The sequence below is a fragment of the Seriola dumerili genome, unplaced genomic scaffold (genome assembly GCF_002260705.1).
Source record: "Seriola dumerili isolate Sdu_G_001 unplaced genomic scaffold, Sdu_1.0 BDQW01000011.1, whole genome shotgun sequence".
Lineage (NCBI taxonomy): Eukaryota > Metazoa > Chordata > Actinopteri > Carangiformes > Carangidae > Seriola > Seriola dumerili.
Window position 1 is genome coordinate 902,298 of NW_019174266.1, and position 19,772 is coordinate 922,069.

The 19,772-nt window shown below is 41.3% G+C and overlaps 1 protein-coding gene across 3 annotated transcripts in view; it reads right to left on the reverse strand.

The window, feature by feature from the left end:
• The window catches only part of luzp2 (leucine zipper protein 2), a 135,353-nt gene that overhangs the window by 43,528 nt on the left and 72,053 nt on the right, over positions 1-19,772 (reverse strand). For 2 of the 3 annotated variants that reach the window (XM_022749057.1, XM_022749039.1), the window contains exons 4-5: positions 17,041-17,122; positions 11,599-11,661 (exon numbers count right to left, since the gene is read on the reverse strand). In XM_022749057.1, coding sequence (XP_022604778.1) covers positions 11,599-11,661; positions 17,041-17,122 — 145 coding nt within the window. The remainder of the gene's footprint in view (positions 1-11,598; positions 11,662-17,040; positions 17,123-19,772) is intronic. The other variant, XM_022749049.1, reaches the window with a different exon arrangement.

A 19,772-nucleotide genomic window follows, 5' to 3' on the forward strand; every position in this document is an offset into this window, starting at 1 on the left:
TGCTAGGAACCAGTTGCTCATATTGCAGAGCAGTGTTATCAGTCCTCTCTTCCCACCCTATGAAATATTCACTTGTTTTTAAGCTGTTTTTGGTCTCTACCAACCCCCTGAAGGAAATATCTGCCACTTTAGGGTTAGGTACTGAGGAGGTAGAAGTTCTTTAGAGCTTTTCCACTGGCGACACTATGAGCCCAACACTATGAAGGTGGTGCGAATGAACCAACACAGTAAATGAACAGACTGGACGGCGAAGCAAAGAGATGCTATAAGGTCACATTGTCACATTGTTTTCAGCTCGTCATTTGATTTATATTTGATATATATTATCATTTATAACACCTTTAAGGCACCAGACTACTACCTGGATACCTGATATAATTCAATATTTTCAGTTCACACCTATTATTAATCTGGTGAATTTTACGCAGGAAGAACAAATGAATAATGGCAAAACAAATGATTATCTCTGGATTTGACTGCAAAGTAAGAGACGATTGACAAGCCTCGGAGTTTGCAACCTGCTACCAAAAGTATTTACAGTTTTAACTGACAGGAAGAAAGTGTGGGAAAAACACGAAAGCTAAATCTCACAGGCAACATTATTATTATGACCACTGTCTTCAGTGATGTTCTTTCAGCTACTTTTTTAGTGAAATATTTACATTACAAATTACAGAGACGGAAGATTTGCACAGGATTAGTCAAATATTGGTAGAGAAGAGCATGAAATATTAGTCTGTCCTGATTGGGGCCCCAGCCTGAGTACACTAGAAAGTGCAAACAAAACACAGATAATTATCTTCCACTTCTGTCACTTAAAAAAGTTGTGACTAAAATTTTACTTTTACTTGAGGAGGACCTGTAATTGGAATTTTAGCTTATTTAAAATTTTATTCTGAGTAGAGAAAAGTAAAAACTATAAAGAGTAATAATAATGAATCACAGTTAAATGAACAGAAAAATGTACAAATGCAAATGTGCAAAAAGCAATATGCGAGGCTTCTTTAGCATTAGCATACGACAGGTTCAGAGCCCTGTCTCCTCAGGTAGTGCAGTCTGCAAACGGACAAGGGGAAGAGTCTGTCCAAATAAGAATAAGATCTTACTGATATATGTATTTACATGGGATCATAAAACTTTACACGAGAATAATGATTTTTTCCTGGAGCAACCTTTAACATTTTACGAAAAAATATTCTGGTTATAGAAAAATGGATATTGTGAATTACTCACTTGAAATTCAGGGGTGGCAGAATTTTTAACCATGACTGTATCTATACGGCTTCTGAAAAAATAAAATTGTTTATTTTTCCTAAAGTAAGGGTTTTTGTTTTTCTGCTCTGAAACTTTTCTCTGACGTCTTGACACGGTGCCTCAAGGTGTCAAGTCATTCTGAAATTGAGCGTCCTGTGTAGCTACAGGGTTTGTTAAGGCAGCCTCTAGCTACAATAACTTAAGAAAAAAAAAAAAAGTAATTTTCTGAACATCTCAAAGAAATATCTGCAGTCACAGCCTTCATCATTCTTGAAGCACTTGGATGTATTTCTCTAAAAAATAGACCATCCACTTTATAGTGTCACAGCTGAATACCACAGAAAACTGGTCACTTGTCTGGAAGCTGAGGGCCAGAAATCAATATCCATGGCAGGCTGTGAGGAATAAAGCAACGGCTGCTAAGTGACAGCATGACACCAGGCCTCTGAACACATGCGGGCCCGTCTTTACCTCTCTCAAACAAGTTTCTATGATTTGAGTTCAGCGCCGTTGCCCATGAAGCCACACAGAGCGAAAATTTTGTAGTAAGTGCAAAACAATGTGGAGAGTGACACAAATTTAATCCCACTTGTAGAAGAAAGTCTAAGACTTATGCATAAATGTAGGAGTTGCCAGCAGGTGGCTGAGTTACCCAGACAGACATCCCACACACTGCAAATGAGGAAGTATGATTTTTCACTTGGAGTTGACGCAAGGCTCAGACGGAAGTAGCTCCTTGATGGGGGGGGTAACTTTGTGGCTGATTGTTACTTTGCTTTCGCTGCGGAGATGAGGGCTGCTATGATTCAGAGTTTTATGATGGCAGCAGTAAATATATATATATATATCTCTGGATCATCAAAGCCATCAGTAAATCAGGCAGCATATTGGTTCAGTAAGAGTTCGCACTGTGTAAGTAAAGACATCTGACCATACATCTCAGCGAGCACTGAGCGGGTGATCTGCAGGTCAAAAACATTTGCAGTTACATATAGTTGTTGAGTTTTACTGTATTGCAGCAGAATTTTAATGCCCATAGTTCAACATGTACTTTAAGCCTTTAAGCTTTCTATGGAAAAATAGTCATTTGAAATGCAGTTGTAACCAAGATGCCTAAAAACGGAGCCTCGTAACAACATCCGATTGGCCAGCTGGACACCAAATCAGGAACTTGCTGTGATTAGACTTCGTACAGCTGCATTATTATTTAGTCACTGTAGTCTTAATGTATATGACTTTCACCACAGAAATCTGTATCTGTAGGCGTCCGTTCATCTCAGGCTGTGAAGGTTCCTGTTCGCTGCTCGCTGCCACAGACAGACACAGAGGAAGGAGTTTGTTTCCTTCTGATTGTCGCACATGAAGCTGCACAGAGAGTGAATGAATCGCGAATGATGGGGAAACTTGACTGTGACAGCATCCTGGGTGTTTTTCATGTATATCAAGGTGCATTTCGGAACAGCGAGCGCTGCTAAATGTGGAGATATTGCGGATGTAACAGTTCATTATAAATGGAGCACGCTGTCGGCTGTGCAGTGCAACAATAGATTAGAGGCTTGTTTCTGTGATTTCTAATATTGTCAGTAAATGCTTTTTGGTTTCAAACTAATTGGACGATCCCAGGCTGTAAGAACAACGCATGGGGAGAAATATTACCTGTAAATAAAAGAGGATTGGTGTATTGGCTATATCACAGACGGTAGCTGCAATTTGTCTTTTTGCATGTTACAGCACTTTGGCTGTGTTGGGAGGAAATGCAGATTTAATACACACCGCCCTCTTGCTCCCAGGAGGAACACGCTCTCCTGTCAGAACGAGACACTGAGACAACACACTCCCGTGTTCGGGTTTACCTGCCACTCCAGATTTCATTACAGACAGGCAAGGACAGAATTAGTGTAAATACATGATTTGAATATTCTCTAAATAAATAACTTTCTTCTTGTCGCACTGCTGGATTTTCTCACTGTGTTTATGTATGAAATCACTGTCCATGGAAGACCTTATGTTCGGTCCTCACACGGGGCTTCAGTAAGGCATAACTATCTTTGTAAATTCCCCAGGTTATCAGCTCTAATTAAAAGAAACAACACAAGCGGAGAAGCGAATGTGGAATAATTCACAGCATTACTCACCCTGACGTCATGTATTGCATAAGCAGCGCGGGTGATGATAATGAATCAACCGAGGACAATGCCAGAACACAACTCCAGCACAGCAGGGTCAGCTATAAATGACAGTTAGCGGCCTGACGCAGCTCCAACACGCTCTGTGTATCTTGCGACGAACGACAAAACAAAAGAGACAAACTCCAATCAAAGCCAGACTATTACAAAGGAATGACTCATTAGACTTTGAATTCTCTTGTACACTCAACAAGCGATGTCACAGGAGTTGATACTTTGGTACCAAATCGATGCCAAAATGATGAGAATGTGACAGTGTTTGTTTTTTCTACAGGACTGGAGGAGCTGTGATGTCTTAAGTAGTAGAGATGTGATTCCTGTGGGACTTGGGGGAGGGGGTGTTCTAGTCTGACATCAAACCCAAAGGGAAGAAGAAGAAGAAGAAGAAGAAAGGCAGATACAGTGACAATAACAACAACACATGGAATACAGGAGGAAACACCTCAAACTTATCTAAGCAGGTCAAAGAGACGCAGAACTCAGTGTGAGCGAGTTTTCAGTTCTTCACGTTGCATCAACAACATGTCGTCATCTAAATGTTGCCGTCGGTGTTTTTACTCATTGCGAAAGGCTAACGTTAGCTTGTTTAGGCTAACATAGCGGTATCTCATTACGTTAGTGAGCTACAGTCATTTCAGTTTAGTCATCAGTGTCATCACCACGTTAGTCAGTTTCACCGTGGTATTGAGAATCATGGCATCCCCGCGCTTAACCCCAAAAACAATCTGGCTGCACTACAGCGCCACGTGTGATTCACAGATCACTTCTATCCACTATTCAACCGTAGAAATATCTAGTATTTTCATCGGTTACTAAACCAGGAGAAATGTACCTGCTGTTTGGTTTCTTCCAGAACTGATTCCCTGCACGGCTCTAATGCGGCGCTGCAGACAGATCCACTGCTTCTCTGTCTCTCACTTGGAACAAGCTTCCAGTCAATGTCAGTGAAGCAGACACTGACTCAGTGTTTTTAACTTAAACTCAAGACTCATTTATTTAATGCAGCATGCATTGAATAAGGGGTTCCATTATTCCTTTATATCACCGTTTCTGTTTCCTCTTCCTCGGCTTATTCAACAGCAAAAGAGGAGCAAGAGCAGAAGTATGGAGAGGCCTGTTGGCTGGTTGATAGAACACACCTCTGCCTTCGACTTTCACTGCACAGGTTTGATTTTTGATTCATATTCATACCTGTGTGGACTCTAATCAGGGCTTTATTTTCTTAATCAAAGCCTCATTCGTTTGACTTAATCTTCAGGCTACAGGCAACTCTAAATCATGAATTTGCAACTAAGTAGGTGTTGATTGTGTGGGTGGTCTCACCATCAGCTCCTAGAAATGCCATCAATTCCTGCTGATTGCTCATTTGTTGTTGTTGTTGTTGTTGTTGTTGTTGCTAGGTCGGACTTGGTGAAGCTGCTCTGTTGTATTTTCATTTCAGGTTGTCAAGGGCTCATTTGGCTCCGACTTGTACTTTACGGCCGTGAGACTCTCGTGTTGCTGTTGTACCGTGCTGCCATAGCAACCGCCGAAACAGCTGGATTTGTCGTCCTGATTTTATTTGCATCTTAATGAAATGCCCGTACTCCCGGCGTCTGGAGAGAAATCAGAATAAACTGAGGTGATTTTTAGTTGTTTTTTGTGACATCAGCGTTTTGCTCGGTTCGCCGTGTGTGTGCCTGAAGTGATGGGGAAAAAAAATAAAATAAAAAAATGCTCTTTTAAATCAGATTCCCTGTAGCTTCATCTCGACCGCTCGCTCACCTCTCACAGGAGGTAACAACATGTCAAATACACAATACTTTCGCATCCCTCCATTTAAAGTAGGGCAACATAATAATCATTCATTTCTGCATCATATAATTTGTTTTGGAGTTCAAGCCCAGTTCACTATAATTTCATGAGTCTGCACAATGCGACTGTCACCGCCGTCTGCATCGGTTTGATCTGTTATCACATGCTTTCATTACCCACATACTGACGTTTTTCTAGTTTACAATTTTCTGGTTCAGAAAATTCTTGAGTATTTTTTTTTTTGACAAGTAAAGCTGCAGTCTTTACCAGTGGCTCCCAAACCGACTGTCAGCACCCATGTCTCGGGGTCAAGAGATGGAGATTGACAGCAAAAAGAGGGAGAAAAATATATATTTCTGCCACACAGAAACTTCGCCTAACTCTTTCATTTTACTTGTGAATTACTGGATAACTTTAAATCCTCATGCCTCGGGAAAAAAAATGACTTATTTAAGGGGTCACGAAGTAAAAAATTGGGAACCGCTGCCGTGTATTTTCCTAAAACTGTTTCCGGATGAAGAAACACAAACTCAAAGTCATGATTGGTTTCGGTTAATTATTCTTTAAGCTTACCACGGCGTCACACATGCAGTAAAATACAAATACTGTTCAGGTACTCGTAAAGGCGCTTTCTACCATTTCCTTCCAACGACCTTTTCCCCTCTGTGGAGGTCAAGTCCACCATCACTCTCGCGTAACAAGTCAGACCTGCCGTCTCCAATATGTGACTGCAATTGATCAGACTGTCCGTTCAGACGTTTTGTTCAGTGCAAAATGTGACATCGCATGCCATCATCCGTCTCACCCGATTTCACTTTAACCTTCGTTTTTTTTTTTTTGTCGGCACACTTTTGCTCTTGAAGCACGTGAGAGATCATATGTGTGAAATTGGTTGTGAAAGAGTCTCGAGGGCCTTTTTCATTTTGGTTGTTGGGCTTGTTGAGTGATGTGGCGCGCCGTTTATTCTTCAGGGCAATAATAACATGCAGCTTGTGTGTAGATATAACAAAAGGAAGGGTAGTTATTTTCAAAGTTAGTTTTTCTCATAAGGCGGAATTCAGGCATTTAGTAGATATTAAGAAAAGCCGCAGAGAGAAGGCCACATTAGATTTACAGCGCGAGAGCAATTTCTTATTCTCTCTAAGAGAACACATTACCTCTGATGCAGTTCTCATTTTCTGCCTACTTCAGTGTCTTGTCACTTTTCCGGTGCGACTATCACACAGAAATCCAGTAAATGCCCCAATGTGTGATTTTTAAAAAAAAATGTATTTATTTTTTTCTTTCTGTCATTTAGCTGGGTGAAATTACATCAGGAAGACATGAAAGGAAGAAGACAATGACGGGAAGCCATTTTAGACTAAAAAACATCAGCATCAGCGGCAAGGAGCTGAGTATGTGGCAAAGCTGTCTATTACGGCGCTCTGCGAGAACCTGATGAATCCCAGCAGGATCCACGTCAGTCTGTAAATCACTCTCCCTCAAAATACTCATAATAAGCCCTGAAAGCAAATCACTGATAATGACTTCACAGTGAATTGGAGCCGTAAAGCTTCCCCACTGACACCACAACACAGTTCACGGTGATGTGCAACATGAAGACGCATTTTTAAAAAAAAAAAAACAAAAAACAAAAACGAATGCGGGTGTGAACAAAGGATACGGTTAGCTTTACAGATGTTCCTTTCATCCCCATCAGGACGCCGTCACCACTTAACAAAGCCGCAGAATTACACTCCTGAATAATGGTATTATTGGGTAACACCGGGTGAAACAGTCCTGCAATAAGCCCCACCTTCATGAAGGTTAGAACGTTTTTGTTCAGACTGTGTTTGCACTAAGACGGATTAATAATATTTATTCCACACTCATTAATATAAATGAGGTGGACAAATATTAAAGACACTGTTCAGCATTGCTCAGTACAGTTCAACAGCACCACTGACAGATAATAATGCTCATGTAAAGATGTGATCTATGCATTCACTCGTGTCGATATTCAGTTTCTTAAAAGAGGGAAACAACTACAGTTTGAGCAGCTCGCAGGAAGCGCTCTGTGTGTCGAGCTGGAACGTGACGGGGGGGGAGCGACGACGACGACATTACTCACGCTCATAAAACCGTCCACAGTGTGAAACTGTTGTGATATTCACAATTTCATCCAATTCTGGTGGAAACAGTTTTGCTTTGGCTTTTTAAAAACATCGGTTTTCCTTTACGGAAATGATCGTTACAGTTGAACAGTGACTTCTCCCACCAGAAGGTGGTGTTCAATCACATATAACGTCATGTGACCACACATTCTGAGGAGTAAAATGATGGCGCTTCAACACTTCAGACCTTTGGGTTTCTGCACACAAGAAATGCGAAAGATGCAGGGGAATGTCTTCTCATGACTTCCCCTGCATGCAGCCGTGACTTAAATGTCAGAGCGGCACGGATGTCGGAGGAAGCTTCCAGACTCCTGTTGACCACACTGACCCCGCCTGTGTGCGATTACACAAGTCCTCAAACCTAGACAGGCCCTTTCCTGCATATGTAGATCTGGAGGAAAAGAGAAAACCTCAAAATGTCAACGATGAAGAGAGCAACGAGTTTATAACAAGAGCTTTCGGTTCAGACTCCTGCTCTTCGCCTCGTCCTCCTGCCTGCAGAGTAAATCTCAGTTACCATCCTCAGTGCTGCTTCATTTGGTGTGCAAAAGCATTTGCATGGCAATTCTACCCCCCCCCCCCCCCCCCCCCCCCCCCCCCCCCCCCCCCCCCCCAAAAAAAAACCAAAAACAACAAAAACAAAAAACCAGCAGTTCATTTTTTGAGTCTCTTCAATTCCAGTTCAGTTAACTCTAATCCAGGTCAAATTGTTGGCAACACTATTTGCCAGCTCTTTGTTTTGGCAAGATTAGTGTGTACATTGATGATTGGCTTATGGTAATGAGGTTTAGCAGGAGGCCTGGGATCATGACATACGAAAACATCAAACCGCACAGAAAACTGAACTCTGTGTGTGTGTGTGAGACAAACATAGATCCTTTTCATGCCTCCTTGTCGGTATCTTGGTGCTTGTTCTATTTCCATATCAAGATGTTTTTTTTAAAAAGCCAAATGTTGGCCTCCTTTCTGGGTCATCTAGTCAGTTAAAGCGATCAGCTGCACAGTATTGTCGACATGTGCGACCTCCTGCTGTGAAAATCACTTGATTGATTAGAGAAGCGTCTCCGAATTTACCTGCGATCACCCTGTGCAGAGTTAATCATGCAAGAAATTCAATATATAGCGTTAACAGACATTACTCTTACTCTTACATTACTCTTTTTAAATGCATTAATGAACAAGAATATCTTTTAAAGTTGATCTACTTTAGGTTTTATCTGGTTTCTGTTTCTTCAGTGGATTTGCACTATGACACCCACTGATGCCACGATACGGCGCCGACATAACTTGTGCGCCAAAAACGAGAATGTGGGTGAAGATCCGTTCAGTAACACTGCAGGTAAAAAAATATAAAATATCAAGATGGCGAGTTTGTTTTTCTAGATGTGGATTACCGTCTCACTGGATCAACTAGTTTGGGAAGAATCAGCCCAGTAAACCAGGCAGTTAGGAGAATCACATTAGTCGGTTCATTAAACAGCAGGAGGCGAGTTCAGCGGAGCAAAGTGTACGTTCCCAGTCGGAAAACAGTGTAGAACCCCAGGGGCGGAGCGGCGAAGCCACGACAGTCTCCACGACACGGCAAATCAAAATGAAATCCTTGCATTTGTACATTTTCTGCACCAGCGCGTACAAAATGATGTTGAAATTTGGAACGTACACCTCACCAACACATCGCGCCCTTCACTCCAGGATCCTGCATTCACCCGCTTCCACAGTGTTAAGCAACGACTTCAGATGTGAACCCTCGTCCTCGCTCACCGAGGGTTCACGCCTGACGGGACTTCCTGTCCTCAACAAGCAGAGCGCGGCTTTAATAAAGATGAGATGATGTAGGGTCGTGTTGTTTTGAATGTGCGGGTGTTGCAACACCCGTTAACACCCTGGAGACGCGCCTGGAGACCCCTATCAACCCACTTTATAAAACTGTAATTTAATCAGCTGGTTAAAATGATTTGAGGTTTTTGAGGACCTGCTATTAACTATTAACTATTTCACACCTCTACACGGCAACATGAAGTTGGCAAACTTGTAAGATGCTTGGAAACAACCTACCTGCCCAGTACCTGACAGACTGCCTGCAAGTGAAGCGGGGAGAACTGGTGCTGTTTTAATCTTATCTTTGATCTGATGTCTCCACGCTTAGTTTGCAGATTACATGGGCCAACCCTGCTTCTGTCTAAAAAATGTGTTCATTGTCTGAGTTTCACAGAGACACAGGAACTATCATATTCATCTGGATTAAGATTACTGTTTGTGTAATCCTGAAACAATTCATAGACTTCAAATAACACAGAATTCAGCAGCAGGACTACTCAGACAAAAAACAAGAAAAGATCACATTACTCCCTCGTAATGTCTCTGCCCGTTTATTACAGAATCAATTTTAAGATTCCTCTGATGCACTTTTATGTTCGAGGCCCAGACTAAATTACTCGCTCCTTATCAACTGGCGCGTAGTCTGAGGTCCCCAGACAGGAACTTGTCGATGGTTCCCATGTCAAGATGTAAGACCTGCCGCGATGACCTCAGACTTGCAAAATCAGTATCTTCTTTTAAATCGCTTCTGAAAACACTTTTATTTCAAAAGGCTTTTAAATAATCTCTTTGAAGTATTTCATATATTTCTTATTCGTATTTTGAGGAGTTTGTCTGTGTGTGTTTGTCTTGTTGCTTTGTCCTTGTGAAGGACTTTGGTTTTGATAAGTGCCATATAAATATACTTATATAAAAATCTAGTATTGATGGAATTGTTTTTGAAAGAATCATCACTTTACTTTTAGAGCCTGAAACTTTTGCACAGTTCTGTGTATGTGTGGTAAAGGCAGTGACACTCTGGCAGGTACTCCTGTAATCGCAGGAAACTGATGTCATCATGTCATTGTCGGGTTCTTCATTTCAAGCGTTTGATCACGTTACTGAGGCAGAGTTAAGTCAAAATTGGTCTCAAATTAATTTGAACATCTGGCGAAAACCAGTTTCCTCCCTGCAGTGTTGAGCAATATGGCGTGGTAATTTCCAGTATCTCTTCATCATCATTTCTCTTGATCTTGTGGTGTAATTAAATAGCCTGCCCGCATCCACTGTGACCATGGTGTGCCATTACAGAGCATTATGAGCCCGCTGCATGCAACCCTGCAACTATTTACACAGGAACTCGTATTTGTATAATACACAAGGTATTATATGTTCATAAAGGAATTTGTTGTGGGGGAAAAAATGCTTTATAAATATTGTCAATCTGAGTCAGAAATGATAGAATTCAGCAGCTGGTTCGTTCCATGTTTACATGCTGCAATAATTAAAGTCTCTTCCATATCTATAAAATTCTGTAAACTCCATTAAGTATAAAGCATAAATTTCATTTGACTCGGCAGAAGCAGAAGTTTGACGTTTTTCGCCTCCTTTTTTCCATGTTTCATCGCTGACAGACAAACCAAAGTAACAATGGGAACATCCGACCTTAAATGACTAAACATCTTAAGAGGCGGCTGCCGCTGATGTAGCTATGTTACATTTAATGGGCCCATGTTGTTTTGATGTTTTTTCTCCGTGTATTTCATTTTTCTCCCCTCCTACAACAATCCAAATGGTGGATCATGTAGTGTCACATATTGTCAGTACAGCTACAATGGTATTTGCCAGCAGAACTTTTTTTTTTTTCTTTCTCTCCCCCAGCTGTCTCAGGCATCAGTGGTAAACGTCAGATTTTGGTGTCAGCCCCTCAGAATCAAAGAGAGAAAAACTTCTTTTCAGATGAACTATTTTGCACTGATGTTCGACGATCATGCGGCGAGAAATCCATTGCAGGAAAAAAGGCGGCAGAAGCGAGATCAGTTTTCTCTGCCAACACAAGCCACAGCAGTCGCGATCACAATCATGATCAAAGACACGCTGCAGTGATTACAAACTACTCAGTAAAATAGACATATTCATGCCAGCGGATGTCCACCTTTGATTGAAAGCAACAAGCTCCCCTCTGAGTCTCTGGGGACTGTCACAAGGCATTTGGCAAACACAGAAAATCATTAAATGAAATGGAAGTAGACAAGGCAGCGGAAAAGTGGATCAGTACATTAGAGTAAACTCTTCCCTTTATGCTTACATATGTACCTCATGAAAGCCTGAACAGAGGATTAATGAGGAAGATTACAGGACGTGTTTTTAAGTCTCGTGTGATTCAAACCTTAAATCATGTGTTGATGACTCACCTCCTGCTGCAGGTCCTTGATGATTTTGGTTTTTTTCTCCATCTCCACTTTAAGAAATTTGATCTGGAGACAGAGAGGACAAAAGAAAGATGATGAGACTAAACGTCCGTCCATGCAGAGAACATATGTAATGAAGGTTATGGATGGTGACTGCGCCCGTTTAAGCGGTGTAGGGAAAAAAACAAAAAATGAAATGCACCGAATGATGAGGCGAATATGATCATTAACAAAAGGCAGATCCAGAATCTGATTCACCATCTTCCAATGTTTAAGGACAAGACGCCAGAACCAACAATGCATTGGTCCGATTTGTCACTGCTGAACGAATAAAGCTTTGAAGTGGCTCAAACAGGAAGAAATTCTGCATCTATATTTTATATTTTAAACAAATGTCATTCCTCATAAACTAACAGAAGCAAAAAAAAAACAAAAAACATTCCCATTCCCAGCATCTTCTTGTTTTTAGGGATGAAATTCACTTTCACTTTTTTTTTTTTTCTCTACTTTCTAGCGAGTGCACCCGAGGGGAACTGTAAACTAGACGGCACCAGTTGACTCACATCCCCAAGCAGGGCACGATAACATCAAAGGTCATGTTCAGTCACTGTCACTGCCCCTGAGAATAGTAAATATATATATATATATATATATATGTGTAGAAAATAAAAAGTAAAAACAGACAGGAGGAAGATGCTGGTGCAGGGTTTAGTTTTGAGTTTGCTGCAGCCTCCACGCTCTGGCAGTCGTGTGTACACTCAATACTAACAAAACAAGTGTCCCCATTTGATTTATTGTCTTTAATTTAACCAGTATGACCAGTGTTGGTGAATTTAAATTCAGGCAGGATACTGAAGCCAGCAACATAAATGAACACTGCTCCTTATAAGCCGACGGCGGCGCAGAGGCCCCCGTGCAGCAGTGAAATTTTAAAACACAGTTTCTCACTTTCCAGCTGGCGACCCGTCAAGGCTTAAGGACTTTTTAACTGATGAAAAAAACACAAAACGCTGTCACATATAGTATTTCTGTGGTGTCTTACAAAGTTACTTTAGCATAACAAGTGTCCAGAAATGTTTCATCGGAGACTCTCTGATGTCGCCACGTATAAATACGCTGAGGCGTTTATTCCTGCAGTGAGTGACTGCCTGTTTTCCACTGTGTGCCTGATTCAATAGCCCATATGCTTATCATGTCAGAGTGATATCTTTGTTTATCGCAATCCTTTTATCATGAGCTCAGCATGTCTTGCTCGTGCGGGCCTGTATCTTGTGTTTAGCAGCCAAGCAGAGGTTCAAACACCGGCTGCCAACGGCTGCCGTATATCTGAAAGAAGGAACTCTCAGTGTGTGTGTGGGTGTGTGTGTGTGTGTGTGTGTGTGTTTCAATTTGAAAAAACAACAACAGTTTTTTGGTGTCGTGTGTCCTTGAGAGAGGTCATCAAGATAGTCCGGGGGACAAATAAGGAAAAGATTCATGGAGCTGGTGACCTCACACCAGGTATGTACCCCAGGGAACAGTAAACTAAGCCTCAGCAGTTGACTCACATCAGTGCACGATAACATCAAGGTTCATGTCTGAGCCTTTCAGTCACCACTACAGCCCCCGGGAGCGCTGAAAAAAATAAAAAAAACACATCTGGATGCAGCATCTAGGTGCATAGAGGGGAAACGTAAAATCAGCTTCTTAACATTAGCGGTTCAGTTTTTTATTGTTCAGTGTATTTTTGGGTCGGAGCCTCTCTGTGAGGAGTTCGATGTTCTGCCCGTGTGGGGTTTCCTGCGGGTACTCCAGCTTCCTCCCGCAATCCAAACACAAGCAGGTTAACTGTGCTTCAAAAATGCCCTGTGATAGGACTGGCGACCTGTACAGGGTCGTACCCCGCCCCCCCCCTCGCCCAGTGTCAGCTGGGATTGGCTCCAGCTCCCCCTGCGACCTTATAAGGATAAGCGGTACGTTATAAAAATCCCTTTTCATTTCAAAATGAAATGTAAAGAATGAAGGTGAGTAAGAAAATGAACTTGGTCCGGTCCAGCTGGACTGCTGAGCTGGATGAATCATTTAGTGATGTAATGATCTGTCGATTAACCGATTCATCAATCGATGAGAATGTCTCAAGAACAGTTTAAAAAAATGTAGATATTTATCAAACAACAAAACTTCCTACAGCCACGCAAGTAGCTCTGTAAATGCTAACATCAGCGTGCTAACATGCTCACAGTGACAATGCTAACATGCTTATGTTTAGCATCATTTAGGATGTTAGCCAGCTGACAGTTGTTGAGTACTAAATGCAAAGACCAGCTGAGGCTGACGGGGGTATCGTTAGCTTTGCAGGTAGCTGGTCATGAAGGAAAGTGTTGGATGATGCTGTTTGAAAAGTTACGTGATAATCAAAAGTTATTACAAATCATCCTGTCGGGAAGAAACTTCATGACGGTCCATCCACTGGTCATGGAGCTATTTCAGTAGAGACCGACAGACATATGACAACTGACGTAGGTCCATCTGCGGAGCCTCGCTGCGAGAACACCAAGCACTCACTCAATCCCTCTGTGCAGGACACTTTTTGTATTCACTCCAGTTTGAATATAATTTTTTCATTGCTGGTCAGACAAAAGAAATTATGTGAAGAAGCTGATTCTAAACATTTACTAAGAAAAAGAGTGTCTGGTTAAATGTAAGTCATTAGTTGCAGCCCTAAAATCACGTTTGCAGTCGTTCGGGAGGATTCTTTACAACATTAAAAAAAAAAAGCTGGAGTTTCTTCTATTACAAATAAAAAAATTTAAATTTTACTTCAGCAACTGATGAACAGAAATCACAGACACACTCTCAGAACAAAACACTGCTCCTCATGCAGAACTCTGCAGTGAGGTAGGTCCGCACCCATCAGTATATATATATATTCCTACTTTTTTCTTCTTCTTCTCCTCCATGTGTGCGTTTGGTGATTTCTGCACATCAGCTCAGATAAAATATTTTCATTCATTCAGGCTCTCTGTTGGATTTGTTTTTTTTAGAAGCCCTGTTCACCCACTGAGCCGCATGTGGACACAAGGACTCTGAAGCAGATACAGTATTTCACCGCTGAGTTGTACGTGTGTGGCATTTGCATTGCTGCAGAGGTGCTCTTTTTAATCTTCAATCTCATCGGTTGTTATAAATACCATTTGACGGACCATAAATGTCAAACTCAAACCGTAAAACCCAGCAACTGGGATTTGTCACTGGTCTAAGGAAAATGACAAGAACGTCACCTGAAATGTTACTGTACAACTGTTTACCTTCGCAGAGCGCAGATGACTTTGTTGTCGATCGTAAACGCAGCAGCGCACGTGAAACCTCGTGAACCGTGCATGAGAGAAGGCAGGAGTATTACAGGACAAGCTTTTGATTAGCACATACTGAAAATCCCTGGAGCATTCCCCTGTCGGAGCGGCCGGACAGGCGTCATGCTGATTTTGTTGATAAGGAGTTTGGTGGCAGAACAAGACGTGGTGGTGTCTCTGAATAACGTGAGGATACGAATGTGGGACAATACAGTAAAAAAAACAAAACACAACTTTAAATGACGTGGATCTGCCACAGTGCATTTCAAATGATTTCATGTTTATACCAACAACTGAGGGGGGGGGGGGCTGCATTTTTAGCAGCGTTCACCCACAGCAGCTCCTCGTCTCTCTGAGGCCCACACGCTAAAATAATCTAATGCTGATGTCTGAACTGAAACTTATATTTACGTTACTTAAATGTTCATTGAATGGCCTTTGTGTCTGACACACTGAAATAACACAGCTGTAAACTACTCAATATAACACACTTTATTTTTTCATGAGCTACTGAGGGTCACGGTTCAATAACGTAAAGTTTATAAGCTTAAATGATCGATATTAAATGATATTATATGAATGAGAATTGGGAGAATGCCCCGCTACAGAGTGGAGGTTCTTTCCTCGCAAACTATCTTCGACAAGTATCGACAACAATGAGCAGAGATCTCACTAACCCACGACAGCCGAGTTTAATTTAGGCTTGTCCTGAAGTTCCTCACAGAATCAGCCTTAATTAACGGCAGCTGCTGATACGAAGCGCCGCAGGTGACCTTTGACATTTTAACCAGCGAAAGCGATGCTTAGCGCTCCGCACTGCTTTTGTTTTTCCAAACCTCACTGTCCAAAACCCACTAGCATGTCACACTGACGCATGCTAATTTTCACTAGCTCATGAGAACAGTAATGAAAGATCAGTTTTACACTCCACGTGTCGATAAAATAAATAAGACAGTCACACTCTTTGTTTCTTAAACGTACAGGTACTTCGTCGTCCGATACGTGTGGTTATGTAATCCACTCGTCTCAGTGACCATGATTCTGATGCTGCTTATCATGTTTATTATCGAGCAGATCAGAGGTTAAAGTACTTCTAATTAATTCAGCATTTTTTTTTTTTCTTTGTCATAATTACTGGAGTGGGCAAAGGTGAAATTCTCTGTTGACACCGAGCCTCTTCAAATAACAGTGTCGATGTGCCGTGACCATGACAAGTGTCGATTACGCAGATTCAGTAGTAATTTAATTTGATTCATCTGTATAGAGACGCACAGCTTTTAACTCATCGTCATATATTCCATATTGAGTTGAATTTACTCATTTAAACGTATAATGTTTTTCTTGAACAAGTCGCACACGTTCTGTGACGTTATCTCTGAATACCTCGTTACAGTTACAGTATGAGCAGAATATCATCTGCATATATAATTACTTAAGATTTGTGTGTAAAACAAAAGATTTAGTTTTATAATTAGCTACGTATGAAATGACTGGAGCTGCATTTTAAAACTTAAACTAATCAGCAACTATTTCAATAATTAAAAACCATCTCAATAAATCATTAAGTCATTGAGTAAAAAAGTCAAACACTCATTTTGTTTCAGCTCCTTTTTTTTTTTATATCATATGATGATAAATTTTATATCTTTGGGTTTTGGACTGTGAGAGAAACATAATAAGGAATTTCAGTTAATCACCTCTGAGTCTGGGAAATGGTGATGGGCATTTTTGCACTATTTTCTGAGGTTATAGAGACCAAGTGATTAATTGAATTGAATTGGCCAGAAGGTGTTTCAGAGATACTGTGTGGAATTAAATTAGAAGCAAAGGGAAAGTGTAGATGGAGAGATTGATGGATAGATAAGTACATGTTCGTAGGTTAATAAACCTTTGTCGGATCTTATTAATTTTTGCGTAGGGGGGGTGGGTGCGTTGGGAGGCAACAAAGCTCTCCTTCTTTATTTTCTAAGAGTTTCAATTAAGCAATGAGGTAAGGAGGCGAGAGCGCTGGCTGCTGCGTAATGAGGGTGGCTCACTGAGGGGCCTGTGTGACAGGTGACGGGGGCGGGTTAGATGAGACCGGATGCTGATGGTCAGGTCAGCTCTGTCTTACCGTGGCCTGCTGCTTCTCCGCTCTCTCATTTGCCTCATCCAGCTGCTTCTGCAAGGCCGCCTGGAGGGACTTCATCTCCTCTCTGTCAAGAAAGAGGGAAGTGAGAAACACTGTTAGCACGTCGTCCTCACACCCTCAAGAGGCCTCCACCGCCTTGTCACAGAATGGCTTTCTTAAATATACCGCACGGTTAACAGCCATCTTGCACAGAGCCCGATTTGTGTTAAGCAGTTTTCAGTCTATTGTCTTGGGTTAGCCTCTGCTGAGAAAAGAGAAGAAAACAGCAGTTTATATGTGTTGTCGTCTGTTACACGGGATTAAATCACGTTGCCATTTCTGAGCAGTTAGATAAATATTGTCAGTGTGCACAAAGAAAGGTGTATGAATATATTTACATGAGTATAAACCCTAACCCGAAAGTATATGTGGTTTCAAGTTTCACAAACTCAAGAATAAAGAAGCAGAAATTTTATTTCCAACAATCATTTTAACATCAGAGTTCCACTTTCGGAAGCAGCAGTAATGAAGGTGCAACAGTGCGAACATTAACATTTTATTAATTATGCAATCGGGGGGTGACTGAGGATGTATTTGTTCAACATTTATTGCTGAACTGATTTCCAAACGTGCTGTGAATTGCTTTTTGTTGCACTGTTCAAGCCTTGTTTAATCTTTCTCTCGTTTAAATTAGCTGATTTCTCACATTGTTTTACTGCTGCTTCAAAATATTTTTGCTTTCTGCATTTATTTTTCTTTAACTTCAAAAACAATTTAGGAACAATTCATCTTTATTCATATCTTTTATGTTTCCCTGTTTGAACCTTAAAGCTCGGCTGCAGCCGGTTATCCCTCAGATAATGCACAGTTTAACAAACACACCAGCACAAGCATCATAATTGAAAATGGCCACTTGATTCCAGGTCAATAAGCAGATGTATAAAAAATACACAGTGTAGCTCTGATTATGTAGTATTATGTAGTAGCCTACGAGCAAGTGGAACACTCCACGCTGATTTTATGCATGCTGTATGAAGACTGGTGCTGCATTCATTACGTGTTTAACATAAATGTTAATACATTAAGATGCAATGGGTATTTCAGTGGCGTTTGATGCTCCTGTGAACAGATAACATCAGTGCATTCTGAATTATGAATCAAGTGGGCAAGTGATGTAGGTCAGTGGTTTCGAAAACACTTGTAGGAATCGCATCACACGGCAGCTCGTCTAAATTAGAGATAACAGCCTGTTTACTGTGTACGAACAAGGCGGCAAGTTTAAAAGTACGGACGTGGTCATAGCTGGGCGGCGGTGCAGTGAAGCGGCGGTATCTTCTTAAGGCAAGACAGCAGCGCTCAGTGTTTGTGTGGAGAGGATCTCACTGCTCAACAGCCATATACTCTTAGATTTTAAATGCCAGCGGTCTTGTCTCTTGGCACACATTCAGCCTAGCAAACATTTTTTTTTTGTTTGCAGCGACCGGCCAACCACCACTGTTTTGGCATTTCATTTATATTCCTATCTCCTGCATGCAAGACTTGGAAACATTCTGCACAAACAAGATCAAAACTGCTCAAACTGACAGAAAACAGCACGGTAAAAATGTGTGATTGCCACACTCTGAAGGCACAGGGCAGCGACCATTGCGACAAGTGAGCACAAAGAGGGTTGACAGGTTAAATCGCAGCTGAATTAATTGGTGCCATTTTGAAACTTTAAAACGTTACACTGTTTTTCTGTCTGTATCTTCTTTCCGTTGCAAAAACATTTTCTGTTGCGTTACAGTTTTGTAGCAAAAATTATTTTCAGAAAGCAATCAAATCGCTGTTAAGAGTTGTCAAAAATAAATGACTTGCAATGAATCACCTGTCTGCATCCGCCATGATGGAGTCAGCTGGTAATCACACTTGGCAGACATGAAACTCCAAAGGTGGATTAATAACACTTTGAAAAAATAAAAAAATAAAAACTGTGGCTCACAAATGCTTGGTAGGCAACATCGAGCCGAGCCGCTGCTTTATGGTTTTTAGCTTGATGACATGTGAGAGCTGCCACGGACTGGAGATAGGCTATTGATTGGCTATCAAGATACTGCACACAGGAGGCTGGACTTCAATCAGCCTGACATTTCAGAGAGCAGTGAGGCCACAAATGACTGCTAATCATTAACAGTCTCATTACACACAACATTAATCAGACAATCCTAACAGGTAAGGCACTGTAGGTAAACACTTCTCCAGCTTGCCTGCACAAAAAGATAAAGTGCTAACTCACAAACGCTTGATGTGCTTTTTCTCAGGTACGTTATTTTTCAAATGTACGAGAAGGATTTAAGACTGGATTATGCATTATCCGCCTGCCCCTGTGTATACTGCCATGTATAAACAAAGTGGACCACACTTAAGCATCATAACCAACATCAACAACAGTAAATGAGCCATTATTTAAAGTCCTGAAAGTTTAGTCAGCTTCTTGCTATAAGCGATGTGATCCAACACTATCACACTATTTTCTGTCAAAGGAAGAACAGTTTGGTTCATTTCATATGAGAGTTTCCTTCCTCTTTTTTCCTCTGGGCTCTTCTCAGCGGTGTGAAGTAGGCGGGGCACAGTTGTTAGTTGTGTTGCCAGGCCACTGTCAATTAAATACTATAGCGATGTCAAGTGGGAGGAGCCAGTTATTCCACATTCTGTAATTTAAAGCTCCATCCAGTGTAAAGGTCTGTGTCCATGTG